Source organism: Oncorhynchus mykiss, chromosome 6, assembly GCF_057628025.1.
Source record: "Oncorhynchus mykiss isolate SJ-2025 chromosome 6, ASM5762802v1, whole genome shotgun sequence".
Taxonomy (NCBI): domain Eukaryota; kingdom Metazoa; phylum Chordata; class Actinopteri; order Salmoniformes; family Salmonidae; genus Oncorhynchus; species Oncorhynchus mykiss.
This window is the reverse complement of record NC_143027.1, coordinates 4,384,492-4,399,591: the sequence shown is the minus strand read 5'-3', so window position 1 is coordinate 4,399,591 and position 15,100 is coordinate 4,384,492. Positions and strand designations below refer to the sequence as shown.

General features: G+C 42.7%; 1 protein-coding gene across 1 annotated transcript; it reads left to right on the top strand.

Annotated features, from left to right (window-relative positions):
• Positions 1 to 1,801: 1,801 nt before the first annotated feature.
• On the top strand, positions 1,802 to 13,104 carry LOC110525168 (epigen). Its single transcript, XM_021605115.3, has 5 exons — positions 1,802 to 2,354; positions 6,080 to 6,223; positions 6,629 to 6,749; positions 7,598 to 7,756; positions 12,847 to 13,104. Exons 1-5 carry the CDS (start codon positions 2,327 to 2,329, stop codon positions 12,902 to 12,904), a joined length of 510 nt encoding a protein of 169 aa, XP_021460790.3. The 5' UTR covers positions 1,802 to 2,326; the 3' UTR covers positions 12,905 to 13,104.
• The last annotated feature ends 1,996 nt before the right edge of the window (positions 13,105 to 15,100 follow it).

Sequence of the window (15,100 nt, the reverse complement as noted above, 5' to 3'; positions counted from 1 at the left end):
TCTAGTCACCCCCAAAACCAATTCTTTCTTTGGCCGCCTCTCTTTCCAGTTCTCTGCTGCCAATGACTGGAACGAACTACAAAAATCTCTGAAACTGGAAATACTTATCTCCCTCACTAGCTTTAAGCACCAACTGTCAGAGCAGCTCACAGATTACTGCACCTGTACATAGCCCACCTATAATTTAGCCCAAACAACTACCTCTTTCCCTACTGTATTTAATTTATTTATTTATTTTGCTCCTTTGCACCCCATTATTTGTATTTCTACTTTGCACATTCTTCCATTGCAAAACTACCATTCCAGTGTTTTACTTGCTATATTGTATTTACCTTGCCACCATGGCCTTTTTTGCCTTTACCTCCCTTCTCACCTCATTTGCTCACATTGTATATAGACTTGTTTATACTGTATTATTGACTGTATGTTTGTTTTACTCCATGTGTAACTCTGTGTCGTTGTATCTGTCGAACTGCTTTGCTTTATCTTGGCCAGGTCGCAATTGTAAATGAGAACTTGTTCTCAACTTGCCTACCTGGTTAAATAAAGGTAAAATAAAATAAATAAATAAAGAACGGAATAATGGAAGGAAGGAATGAAATCGAACCTCACGCTTATCACCTCTGGAAGGGCGGGGCTTCCAGCGAGGCTTGAATTTCATTGGCCCTTGTCAGGTGTGATTTGTAGATCCTTCAGCCGAAGTCGCAAGAGTGCGTTACCCCATAGTATGTTGTACCGAAGTCGCAAGAGTGCGTTTTGTATGTTGCCTGACTGAAAGGAACATTTACTCCAAACGTAATCTTAGTTAATTAAACCATAACTAAATAAATAATGATGATAATGACGTAAATGGTCAGATACAAATGTTATGGTTTCCATGTGTGCCATGCCAATCCGAATAGACTGTAAAAAATGTTTGACAACGAGCTGCACGTCTATACATTATGATTGTAGTCCGTGGGTTTCCTTCCTTCCAACTGCTTTTTTTACAGAGAGACAGACTGAACTACAACTTCTGTTTATGAACAAATTTGAACTTGTCACCGAAACAAACCCTGAGTAAGGAGGACAAACCTGTCCTCCTTGCCATAAAACACTGAGTTCCAAGAGTCAGGAAGAACACACACCCACTTTTCCCCTGAACATGTGTGTTCAGATTCAGATGAAAAATGAGTGTTTGGCCAAACTCCACACTTCCACAATTACACCTCTGAGCCAACACTTTTTACTATTAAAGTATGAATGTTAATTAATTAGGGAGAAAAGGGAAAGAGTCCGTGGTAGAGAGAGTCAGGGAGAGAAAAAGAGGGAGACAGATAGGGAGAGAGAAAGAGCGGAGAGAGAGAGAGAAAGAAAGAGTGAGACAGACAGAGAGAGAAAGAGAGGAGAGAGGGAGAAAGAGAGGAGAGAGAGAAGAGAGAGAGAGGAGAGAGAGAGGAAGAGAGAGAGAGAAAGAGAGGAGAGAGAGAGAGAGAGAGAAAGAGAGGAGAAAGAGAGAGAGAGGAGAAAGAGAGGAGAGAGAGAGAGAAAGAGAGGAGAGAGAGAAAGAGAGGAGAGAGAAAGAAAGAGAGGAGAGAGAAAGAAAGAGTGGAGAGAGAAAAAGGAGAGAGAGAGTGAAAGGGAGGAGAGAGAGAGAGAGAGGAGAGAGAAAGAAAGAGAGGAGAGAGAGAGAAAGAGAGGAGAGAGTGAAAGGGAGGAGAGAGAGAAAGAGAGGAGAGAGAGAGAAAGAGAGGAGAGAGGGAGAGAGAGAAAGAGAGGAGAGAGAGAGAAAGGGAGGAGAGAGAGAGAAAGAGAGGAGCGAGAGAGAAAGGGAGGAGAGAGAAAGGGAGGAGAGAAAGAGAGGAGAGAGAGAGAGAGAGAAAGAGAGGAGAGAGAGAGAGAAAGAGAGGAGAGAGAGAGAGAAAGACTTCTGTAAGTGTTGTAAGCTCCAGAGGATGTTTGACCTGTGTGGGCTGACAACAACACACACGTTTCATCTGTGTGTAAGTGTGTGTGTGTGCTTTTATTATAGCGTGTCATCTCCTGCCTCCTCGGGCTGCATACCTGTTGAATACCTGCCCAAGAGGAGAGGCCTCTGCATGCAGGTAACCGAGGGCAATGGGACAGGAAGTGATACGGAAGAAGCAGCCGAGCGAGCCATTTTGGGGAAAGGAGATACTCTTTAACCCAGAATTCTGGTTCTGCCATTTGTTGTGCAAGTTGTGACAGGGATGTGTTGAAAGGGTATAAAGCATACGGAACTTTCACTGTAATCCACACACCTGAAGAGAAGATAGACTAACTAGAGTTCACTGGACGGCTACAACACACTTAGAAAAACCACAAGATGTCAGGACCAAAACAGACTGTGAGGGGTGAGTATCCTGCAACTGTGTGTCTGTGTGTCTGTGTGTGTCTTTGCGGTCCTAAAATATAATTTGGTAAAAATTAATAATGTCATAATATGTCATAATAGCTGACATAACTTGTCATAATATGATCATAACGCTGTCATCACCCATATATTTACACCTGTTGAGACAATATTGCGTTATTTTATGACTCGTTATGGACACGTACATAAAAGAGTGTCAACCCCCAACATTTATTCATATCAGTTTTTGCCCTGACAAGAAATGTGTTTCTTAAATCCCTTTGTTGTTGTTGTCGTTGTGAATTCTTTACGGTCGTTTTAAATTTATTTTTTATTTTTTTCAAGCACTATGACACTTCCTGTGTCCTGCATCACTTGGACTAAGAAAGTACCACTTTATGACATCGTCGAGAAGCATTATGACATCATAATCGCATAAGGCCAGATAGGCCAATCACGTACATGTACATGTCCTTATATCAGTCATCAGTCAACAAAGAGGATGTCTTGTCCTGCTCCTGAAATCTGGTCCTACATTCATCCCAGTCATCAGCAAACAGAGCATATATATAAATAGCATAAACATACTGTTGACACACAGGCTATGGTGTAATGGAATGTTTTGCCTCGTGTGGTAGGTTTTGTGGGATTTGACACGCTTATGTAGGTGTCATAACCAGCCATAAAATAACACAATATATTTCACAACAGGTCTAAATATATTTGTCATAACAGAGTTATGACAAGTTAGGTCAGCTGTTATGACATGGTTATGACATGGCTATGACATGGTAATGACATGGTTACGACATGGTTACGACATGGCTATGACATGGCTATGACATGGTTATGACATGGCTATGACATGGCTATGACATGGTTATGACATGGTTATGACATAGTTATGACATGGTTATGACCAGTTAGGTCAGCTGTTATGACATGGTAATGACATGGTTATGACATGTTATGGCCTGGTTATGACATGGCTATGACATGGTTATGACATGGTTATGACATGGTTATGACATGGCTATGACATGGTTATGACATGGTTATGACCAGTTAGGTCAGCTGTTATGACATGGTTATGACATGGCTATGACATGGTTATGACATGGCTATGACATGGTTATGACATGGTTATGACATGGCTATGACATGGCTATGACATGGTTATGACATGGTTATGACCAGTTAGGTCAGCTGTTATGACATGGTTATGACATGGCTATGACATGGTTATGACATGGCTATGACATGGTTATGACATGGTTATGACATGGCTATGACATGGCTATGACATGGTTATGACATGGTTATGACCTGGTTATGACATGGTTACGACATGGTTACGACATGGTTACGACATGGCTACGACATGGCTACGACATGGTTACGACATGGTTACGACATGGTTACGACATGGTTGTGACATGATTATGACATGGCTATGACATGGCTATGACCTTGTCATAAACGTGTTACGACGCTCAAAAGTTGGAAAAAGTTTTCAATTGTCATACTTGAGAAAAAGTAAAGATACCTTTTTTAATAGAAAATGACCCAATGTAAAAGTGACAGTCACCCAATTAAAATACTACTTGAGTAAAAGTCTAGAAGTATCTGGTTTTAAATGTACTTAAGTTACAATGGTGGAAAAAAGTACTAAATTGTCATAAGTAAATACTATACATCAAATTCTTTATATTCAGTAAAGGGCAATATTTCCTTATTATTATTATTATTATTATTATTATTATTATTATTATTATTATTATTCTTATTATTATTCTTATTATTTATTTTTTAACAACCAGGGGCACACTCCAACACTCAGACATCATTTACAAACTAAGTATTTGTGTTTAGTGAGTCGGCTGCCAGATCAGAGGCAGTATGGATGACCAGGGATGTTCTCTGTTTAGTGAGTCCTCCAGATCAGAGGCAGTAGGGATGACCAGGGATGTTCTCTGTTTAGTGAGTCCTCCAGATCAGAGGCAGTAGGGATGACCAAGGATGTTCTCTGTTTAGTGAGTCCTCCAGATCAGAGGCAGTAGGGATGACCAGGGATGTTCTCTGTTTAGTGAGTCCTCCATTTTGAACAGCTCCTCCATTTTGAACAGCCTAGATTCCATTTTTATCAGCTCCTCCATTTTGAACAACCCTTCCATTTTGAACAGCTCCTCCATTTTGAACAGCTCCTCCATTTTGAACAGCTCCTCCATTTTGAACAGCTCCTCCATTTTGAACAGCCCTTCCATTTTGAACAGCTCCTCCATTTTGAACAGCTCCTCCATTTTGAACAGCTCCTCCATTTTGAACAGCTCCTCCATTTTGAACAGCCCTTCCATTTTGAACAGCTCCTCCATTTTGAACAGCTCCTCCATTTTGAACAGCTCCTCCATTTTGAACAGCCCTTCCATTTTGAACAGCTCCTCCATTTTGAACAGCTCCTCCATTTTGAACAGCCCTTCCATTTTGAACAGCCCTTCCATTTTGAACAGCTCCTCCATTTTGAACAGCCCTTCCATTTTGAACAGCTCCTCCATTTTGAACAGCTCCCCCATTTTGAACAGCCCTTACATTTTGAACAGCCCTTCCATTTTGAACAGCTCCTCCATTTTGAACAGCTCCTCCATTTTGAACAGCTCCTCCATTTTGAACAGCCCTTCCATTTTGAACAGCCCTTCCATTTTGAACAGCTCCTCCATTTTGAACAGCTCCTCCATTTTGAACAGCCCTTCCATTTTGAACAGCTCCTCCATTTTGAACAGCTCCTCCATTTTGAACAGCTCCCCCATTTTGAACAGCCCTTCCATTTTGAACAGCTCCTCCATTTTGAACAGCCCTTCCATTTTGAACAGCCCTTCCATTTTGAACAGCTCCTCCATTTTGAACAGCCCTTCCATTTTGAACAGCTCCTCCATTTTGAACAGCTCCTCCATTTTGAACAGCCCTTCCATTTTGAACAGCTCCTCCATTTTGAACAGCTCCTCCATTTTGAACAGCTCCTCCATTTTGAACAGCCCTTCCATTTTGAACAGCTCCTCCATTTTGAACAGCTCCTCCATTTTGAACAGCTCCTCCATTTTGAACAGCTCCTCCATTTTGAACAGCTCCTCCATTTTGAACAGCTCCTGTGCCAGGATAAACATACTAATTTAACATAGTCCCCTTTTTTTTGACTGTGTTTGTTCTGTTCTTTTCAATGTTAATTTTTTTTTTTAAAGCAACATTCCATCTAACCTAACCACTGATCTCGGGGTGGCAGGTAGCCTAGTGGTTAGAGGCAGGTAGCCTAGTGGTTAGAGGCAGGTAGCCTAGTGGTTAGAGCATTGGGCCAGTAACTGAAAGGTTGCTGGATCAAATCCCTGAGCTGACAAGGTAAAACATCTGTTGTTCTGTCCCTGAACAAGGCAGTTAACCTGTTCCCCGGTAGGCTGTCATTGTAAATAAGAATTTGTTCTTAATTGACTTGCCTAGTTAAAAAAGAACATGATTTAAAGCAACTTTTCATCTCACCTAGCAAGTGTCAAGCCTAATCACTAATCTGACAAGTGTCTGGACAGGTGCTGGCTTTCACCAGGCAGATCAGGAAGTACCCTACTAAGAACTCTGATAATTAGATTATTTTAGAGCAGTGTAATTGTGTTGGTGTAGAAGGATAGCAGTTAAAGGTGTGAGGAAAACCCTTCATTAATCTCCTTTCTTCCCGTCCCACAGACTCCACCACTCTGGTTGCAGTGCTCCTCCTCCTCCTCTCCACAGGGATCCAGTCAGCAAAACATTCAGACAAACTTCAACCAACACAATGGACGCTCAGCCCGAACCTTGCAGAACCCCAAATCTACACGCTGCCTGTAAATGGTGATGTATAGGATAGAAACAGCTATTGTGTGTCTTAATGCTCCAAACGGCATGGGGAAGAAGGTTTAGTGTGAGTTTAAAGGTTGGGGGAACAGGTGCTTCTTGGGAGAAAAAAAAAAACAGGTATTCTAATCCTGAACAAACTGGAAAGACCGCGTCTAGTTTTCTTCTTGAACATACTTGTGCATTACAGAGTTTTACCCATCACAACAAACGAGAGCCTTCCAGTATGTTCAGGATTCAGATACCTGTTTCACTTGCTCCTGGCTACGCCCCACACCCCACCTTGGATAGACTGAATGGAAGGGTTAAGGGCTTTAGATTGAAGCTGCTACATGACCAGTTTGTGTTGTCGTTATTCTTTTAATGAAGATCTGATTGATTAATTGATTGATGGATTTGCAGGTAGTGATGTGGAGGAACCTCGTGTTCTGAGGATGTCAAGATCCTGTAAAAATGAGGATTCTGACTACTGCCTGAACGGACAGTGCATGTACCCCCCTGACAGCGATACCCCTGCCTGCACGTGAGACCACACACACACAACACACACAAGTGGAGGCTCATCAGAGGAGGAAAGGGAGGACCATCCTCCTCAGTGAATTTCATACAAATAAAAATTAAAAATAACATATTTAAAAAAGTGACCCTTTTTAGATAAAACTATACTAAATATTGAATGTCACTGCCTGTCACATACAGTTAATGTGTCGTGCATTGAAGTCCACAAGAGAAGGGAAGATGTGAGAGACGGAATACAACGTGGCTGCTATGAAAGTGAACTGTGTTTGCGCGTGTGATTTAGAGGTGTTTTCATTCCGCCGATTCTGTTGAAAAACTTTTCTTAAACATACCTGAATTTGTCCAATAGAAACTCTTGCTTGACTAATGGTCCGCTTGATGCAGGCAAGAGTGTACAAAGTGCTCCTACGTTGTAAACCTTCATTTGTAGGCTAGGTTGTAGCATGATGGGTAATAGGGAAAAATGTGAGCATCGCTGCTACATTGAACTGGGTGGATGGAATATGAATGACAGTCATCCAATATGATGTAACAGAAATAAGGCCATTTGATATTTAAACAAAAAAATCATCCTCCCTCATCTTAAAATGGCCCCGACCGCCACTGACGGAGGTAGATACTAGTTACTGGAGGTAGATACTAGTTACTGGAGGTAGATACTAGTTACTGGAGGTAGATACTAGTTACTGTAGAGTAGCACCATAAACCAGAAACAACCTTGGTTCACACACACACACACACACACACACACACACACACACACACACACACACACACACACACACACACACACACACACACACAGTTACTTCAAACTAATTGAGCTCGTCAACTCTCTCTCTCTCTGTGTAGGTGTGATGCTTCCTATAGTGGCGCTCGTTGTGGTCTGTTGGTCCACCAGGCGACGCTGTGCAAGTCAGCCACAACAGAGGAGGTGATTGCCATCTGCGTGGGCGTGGCCATGCTAGTGTGCTGCCTCGCTGTTGGTCTATACTGCTGCATCAAGAGAAGGTAAGCAACTCACAGTAAAAAAACACACACACACACACACACACACACACACACACATATACACACACACACATATACACACACACACACACACACACATATACACACACACATATATACACACACACACACACACACACACATATACACACACACACACACACACACACACATATACACACACACACATATATATACACACATACACACACACACCACACACACCACACACACACACATAAACAATGACACACACACACACACACACACACACACACACACACACACACACACACACACACACACACACACACACACACACACACACACACACACACACACACCCCACCTGTCAGGGCTACTACCAGGGAAGACAGACAAAGAGAGACGGAAAGATCATGATAGATTTGTGGAGTAACACAGCGTCAACAGGTTACGTATAGCAGACGCGTCAGTAACACAGCGTCAACAGGTTACGTTTAGCAGACGCGTCAGTAACACAGCGTCAACAGGTTACGTATAGCAGACGCGTCAGTAACACAGCGTCAACAGGTTACGTATAGCAGACGCGTCAGTAACACAGCGTCAACAGGTTACGTATAGCAGACGCGTCAGTAACACAGCGTCAACAGGTTACGTATAGCAGACGCGTCAGTAACACAGCGTCAACAGGTTACGTATAGCAGACGCGTCAGTAACACAGCGTCAACAGGTTACGTTTAGCAGACGCGTCAGTAACACAGCGTCAACAGGTTACGTATAGCAGACGCGTCAGTAACACAGCGTCAACAGGTTACGTATAGCAGACGCGTCAGTAACACAGCGTCAACAGGTTACGTATAGCAGACGCGTCAGTAACACAGCGTCAACAGGTTACGTATAGCAGACGCGTCAGTAACACAGCGTCAACAGGTTACGTATAGCAGACGCGTCAGTAACACAGCGTCAACAGGTTACGTATAGCAGACGCGTCAGTAACACAGCGTCAACAGGTTACGTATAGCAGACGCGTCAGTAACACAGCGTCAACAGGTTACGTATAGCAGACGCGTCAGTAACACAGCGTCAACAGGTTACGTATAGCAGACGCGTCAGTAACACAGCGTCAACAGGTTACGTATAGCAGACGCGTCAGTAACACAGCGTCAACAGGTTACGTATAGCAGACGCGTCAGTAACACAGCGTCAACAGGTTACGTATAGCAGACGCGTCAGTAACACAGCGTCAACAGGTTACGTATAGCAGACGCGTCAGTAACACAGCGTCAACAGGTTACGTATAGCAGACGCGTCAGTAACACAGCGTCAACAGGTTACGTATAGCAGACGCGTCAGTAACACAGCGTCAACAGGTTACGTATAGCAGACGCGTCAGTAACACAGCGTCAACAGGTTACGTATAGCAGACGCGTCAGTAACACAGCGTCAACAGGTTACGTATAGCAGACGCGTCAGTAATACAGCGTCAACAGGTTACGTATAGCAGACGCGTCAGTAACACAGTGTCAACAGGTTACGTATAGCAGACGCGTCAGTAACACAGCGTCAACAGGTTACGTATAGCAGACGCGTCAGTAACACAGCGTCAACAGGTTACGTATAGCAGACGCGTCCTGCCCGTAGGGGGCACAAACGCACGTACGGACTCGCAGAAGGTATGTTTGTAAATTAATTTTGATCAAGCAACTGTAGAGTATCCTATTGATTCCTTCTTGATGAATACGTTGTTTTCGTATTTGTCTATAATTAATAGCCCCCTTATTAATTTCATGAAGTTGGGTTTAGCTGGCTGGCTTGACAGGTTTCCAATCTACCAACCTCATAACTAGATACCAAGCCATTTCAGGCTATCAATCAAGTCAGAGTAGCTTATCTAACTATCTTACATGGCATGCCTGCTGGCAAGGTTTCTACACTTATATGATACCATATATCAGTGTGACAATTGTACTAAACTCCTAAAGCATAAAAGTTATAAATTAATCAATGTGCATCATTAATTAAAATGCCAACTCAACGGGTGAAGAGGTACAAATAGATATAATTAGGCATCATGTCTGTTGATCTGTCTGACTCTTTCCCCACTTAAGTCTTTTGACTCATCACCTCAACCCCCTACGGTCAATATGACTCTATACATCACGTCAACCCCCTACGGTCAATATGACTCTATACATCACATCAACCCCCTACGGTCAATATGACTCTATACATCACATCAACCCCCTACGGTCAATATGACTCTATACATCACATCAACCCCCTACGGTCAATATGACTCTATACATCACATCAACCCCCTACGGTCAATATGACTCTATACATCACGTCAACCCCCTACGGTCAATATGACTCTATACATCACATCAACCCCCTACGGTCAATATGACTCTATACATCACGTCAACCCCCTACGGTCAATATGACTCTACACATCACGTCAACCCCCTACGGTCAATATGACTCTATACATCACATCAACCCCCTACGGTCAATATGACTCTATACATCACATCAACCCCCTACGGTCAATATGACTCTATACATCACATCAACCCCCTACGGTCAATATGACTCTATACATCACATCAACCCCCTACGGTCGATCAACCCCCTATGGTCGATATGACTCTATACATCACATCAACCCCCTACAGTCAATATGAATCTATACATCACATCAACCCCCTACAGTCAATATGACTCTATACATCACATCAACCCCCTACGGTCAATATGACTCTATACATCACATCAACCCCCTACGGTCAATATGACTCTATACATCACATCAACCCCCTACGGTCAATATGACTCTATACATCACATCAACCCCCTACGGTCAATATGACTCTATACATCACATCAACCCCCTACGGTCAATATGACTCTATACATCACATCAACCCCCTACGGTCAATATGACTCTATACATCACATCAACCCCCTACGGTCAATATGACTCTATACATCACATCAACCCCCTACGGTCAATATGACTCTATACATCACATCAACCCCCTACGGTCAATATGACTCTATACATCACATCAACCCCCTACGGTCAATATGACTCTATACATCACATCAACCCACTACCGTCAATATGACTCTATACATCACATCAACCCACTACGGTCAATATGACTCTATACATCACATCAACCCCCTACTGTCAATATGACTCTATACATCACGTCAACCCCCTACGGTCAATATGACTCTATACATCACGTCAACCCCCTACGGTCGATCAACCCCCTATGGTCAATATGACTCTATACATCTCGTCAACCCCCTACGGTCAATATGACTCTATACATCACATCAACCCCCTACGGTCAATATGACTCTATACATCACGTCAACCCCCTACGGTCAATATGACTCTATACATCACATCAACCCCCTACGGTCAATATGACTCTATACATCACATCAACCCCCTACGGTCAATATGACTCTATACATCACATCAACCCCCTACGGTCAATATGACTCTATACATCACATCAACCCCCTACGGTCAATATGACTCTCTACATCACATCAACCCCCTACGGTCAATATGACTCTATACATCACATCAACCCCCTACGGTCAATATGACTCCATACATCACGTCAACCCCCTACGGTCAATATGACTCCATACATCACATCAACCCCCTATGGTCAATATGACTCTATACATCACGTCAACCCCCTACGGTCAATATGACTCTACACATCACGTCAACCCCCTACGGTCAATATGACTCTATACATCACATCAACCCCCTACGGTCAATATGACTCTATACATCACATCAACCCCCTACGGTCAATATGACTCTATACATCACATCAACCCCCTACGGTCAATATGACTCTATACATCACATCAACCCCCTACGGTCAATATGACTCTATACATCACATCAACCCCCTACGGTCAATATGACTCTATACATCACATCAACCCCCTACGGTCAATATGACTCCATACATCACGTCAACCCCCTACGGTCAATATGACTCCATACATCACATCAACCCCCTACGGTCAATATGACTCTATACATCACATCAACCCCCTACGGTCAATATGACTCTATACATCACATCAACCCCCTACGGTCAATATGACTCTATACATCACATCAACCCCCTACGGTCAATATGACTCTATACATCATATCAACCCCCTACGGTCAATATGACTCTATACATCACATCAACCCCCTACGGTCAATATGACTCTATACATCACATCAACCCCCTACGGTCAATATGACTCTATACATCACATCAACCCCCTACGGTCAATATGACTCCATACATCACATCAACCCACTACAGTCAATATGACTCTATACATCACATCAACCCCCTACGGTCAATATGACTCTATACATCACATCAACCCCCTACGGTCAATATGACTCTATACATCACATCAACCCCCTACGGTCAATATGACTCTATACATCATATCAACCCCCTACGGTCAATATGACTCTATACATCACATCAACCCCCTACGGTCAATATGACTCTATACATCACATCAACCCCCTACGGTCAATATGACTCTATACATCACATCAACCCCCTACGGTCAATATGACTCCATACATCACATCAACCCACTACAGTCAATATGACTCTATACATCACATCAACCCCCTACGGTCAATATGACTCTATACATCACATCAACCCCCTACGGTCAATATGACTCCATACATCACATCAACCCACTACAGTCAATATGACTCTATACATCACATCAACCCCCTACGGTCAATATGACTCCATACATCACATCAACCCACTACAGTCAATATGACTCTATACATCACATCAACCCCCTACAGTCAATATGACTCTATACATCACATCAACCCCCTACGGTCAATATGACTCTATACATCACATCAACCCCCTACGGTCAATATGACTCTATACATCACATCAACCCCCTACGGTCAATATGACTCCATACATCACATCAACCCACTACAGTCAATATGACTCTATACATCACATCAACTTTAAATTTTCTGTCTCTACCTCCTTTTCTCTCTCTCTCTCTCTCTCTCATTCTAGATGTGAAAAACAGCCCCTTCTCTACAAGACCTACGGTGGCTCGGAGAACTCAGTTTGAGCCCCGTCTTCATCATCTCCACTACCACCATCCTCATCATCATCTTCATCAGCTTCATAATTACCATCATCATCATCACCACCACCAACCTCGTCTTGTTTTGCTGTCCCAACAATTCCATAACCATATATTGACAATGTCTTCCCATATCATATAAAATTGAGGCTATTTATTGAAATATCAAAAATAATTTTGTATAATTTTGTTTTTTTATGTGTACATGTATTTAATGTGTTTTTTGTTGTTGTTGTTGTTGTTGTTGTTGTTGTGTGTAACAAATGTCTTTCAAATCCGATCACTATTGTCTGAAGATTGATTTTCATAAAGGAGTCAACGTCACTATGACACGGGCAGGTCTACACGTTACCTCATTTAACCACCAGGTATCAGAACTACAACCGATTTGAAAATATTCCTAAAACAGCAGGGACACTATCAGTCAGCCAGGTCAGGATGGTACAAGATGGCACCATATTCCCTATATAAGAACTCTACAGCCCCGTTTATACCTGGTGCTAACATGCGCCTGTTGTCCCTCGAAAAATATGCACAATAATTTTTTTTCTTTCTTCACATGACCCTCCCCTAAAAAGATTTGCTCCCCCCCCAACCCACCTCATAGAATTTACGACGACAAAATAACAATAACGACCCTCTGTTTATAAACGGGGATATCGACGTTGCCACTTAAGCATGCATTTGTGGTACAGTCGTTGCAACAGCAGGGCTTTGAGCCAGAGGGTTGAGGGTTTTCCCGACCACCACGCGCTCACTCTCCCTGCCTGTTTCATTAGGCCTACGTCACAGAGCCGTCTGCAGACAACGATCTTGGGGGGGGGGGGGGGGGGGGTCTGAATTTCAACATTCTGATGCCATATTTATAATATAAAATATATGCCACTGATTTTCCACCAACCGGTGTCTGTGCCAACGCACCACACAACCAATAAAGAAAGCCTGCCGGCTTTGTGCACTTCAATATCCAAGTCGATTGTGGTGTTGAAAACGAAAACGGTGTAAATCTTGACAAACAGAAAATACATCCCTCCCTACCTTGTAGGTTTACCCAGGATCAGAGGCTTGACAATCTCAGAATGTCGTTCAACATTTTGGTGTTTTTGTAACAGCTGTCTCTTTCCATTCATCAAATGGCAGAATGCAGAGAACAAAGCAGCAAGGGTTGTTTTAAGGTGGAGATGTGGTTCTACTGTTGCAGTCATGGATTGTTTTAAGGTGGAGATATGGTTCTTGTTGCAGTCATGGATTGTTTTAAGGTGGAGATATGGTTCTTGTTGCAGTCATGGATTGTTTTAAGGTGGAGATATGGTTCTACTGTTGCAGTCATGGATTGTTTTAAGGTGGAGATATGGTTCTTGTTGCAGTCATGGATTGTTTTAAGGTGGAGATATGGTTCTACTGTTGCAGTCATGGATTGTTTTAAGGTGGAGATATGGTTCTCCTGTTGCAGTCATGGATTGTTTTAAGGTGGAGATGTGGTTCTACTGTTGCAGTCATGGATTGTTTTAAGGTGGAGATATGGTTCTTGTTGCAGTCATGGATTGTTTTAAGTTGGAGATATGGTTCTACTGTTGCAGTCATGAATTGTTTTAAGGTGGAGATATGGTTCTACTGTTGCAGTCATGAATTGTTTTAAGGTGGAGATATGGTTCTTGTTGCAGTCATGGATTGTTTTAAGGTGGAGATATGGTTCTCCTGTTGCAGTCATGGATTGTTTTAAGGTGGAGATATGGTTCTCCTGTTGCAGTCATGGATTGTTTTAAGTTGGAGATATGGTTCTTGTTGCAGTCATGGATTGTTTTAAGTTGGAGATATGGTTCTACTGTTGCAGTCATGAATTGTTTTAAGGTGGAGATATGGTTCTTGTTGCAGTCATGGATTGTTTTAAGGTGGAGATATGGTTCTCCTGTTGCAGTCATGGATTGTTTTAAGGTGGAGATATGGTTCTCCTGTTGCAGTCATGGATTGTTTTAAGGTGGAGATATGGTTCTTGTTGCAGTCATGGATTGTTTTAAGGTGGAGATATGGTTCTACTGTTGCAGTCATGGATTGTTTTAAGGTGGAGATATGGTTCTCCTGTTGCAGTCATGGATTGTTTTAAGGTGGAGATATGGTTCTTGTTGCAGTCATGGATTGTTTTACGGTGGAGATATGGTTCTACTGTTGCAGTCATGGATT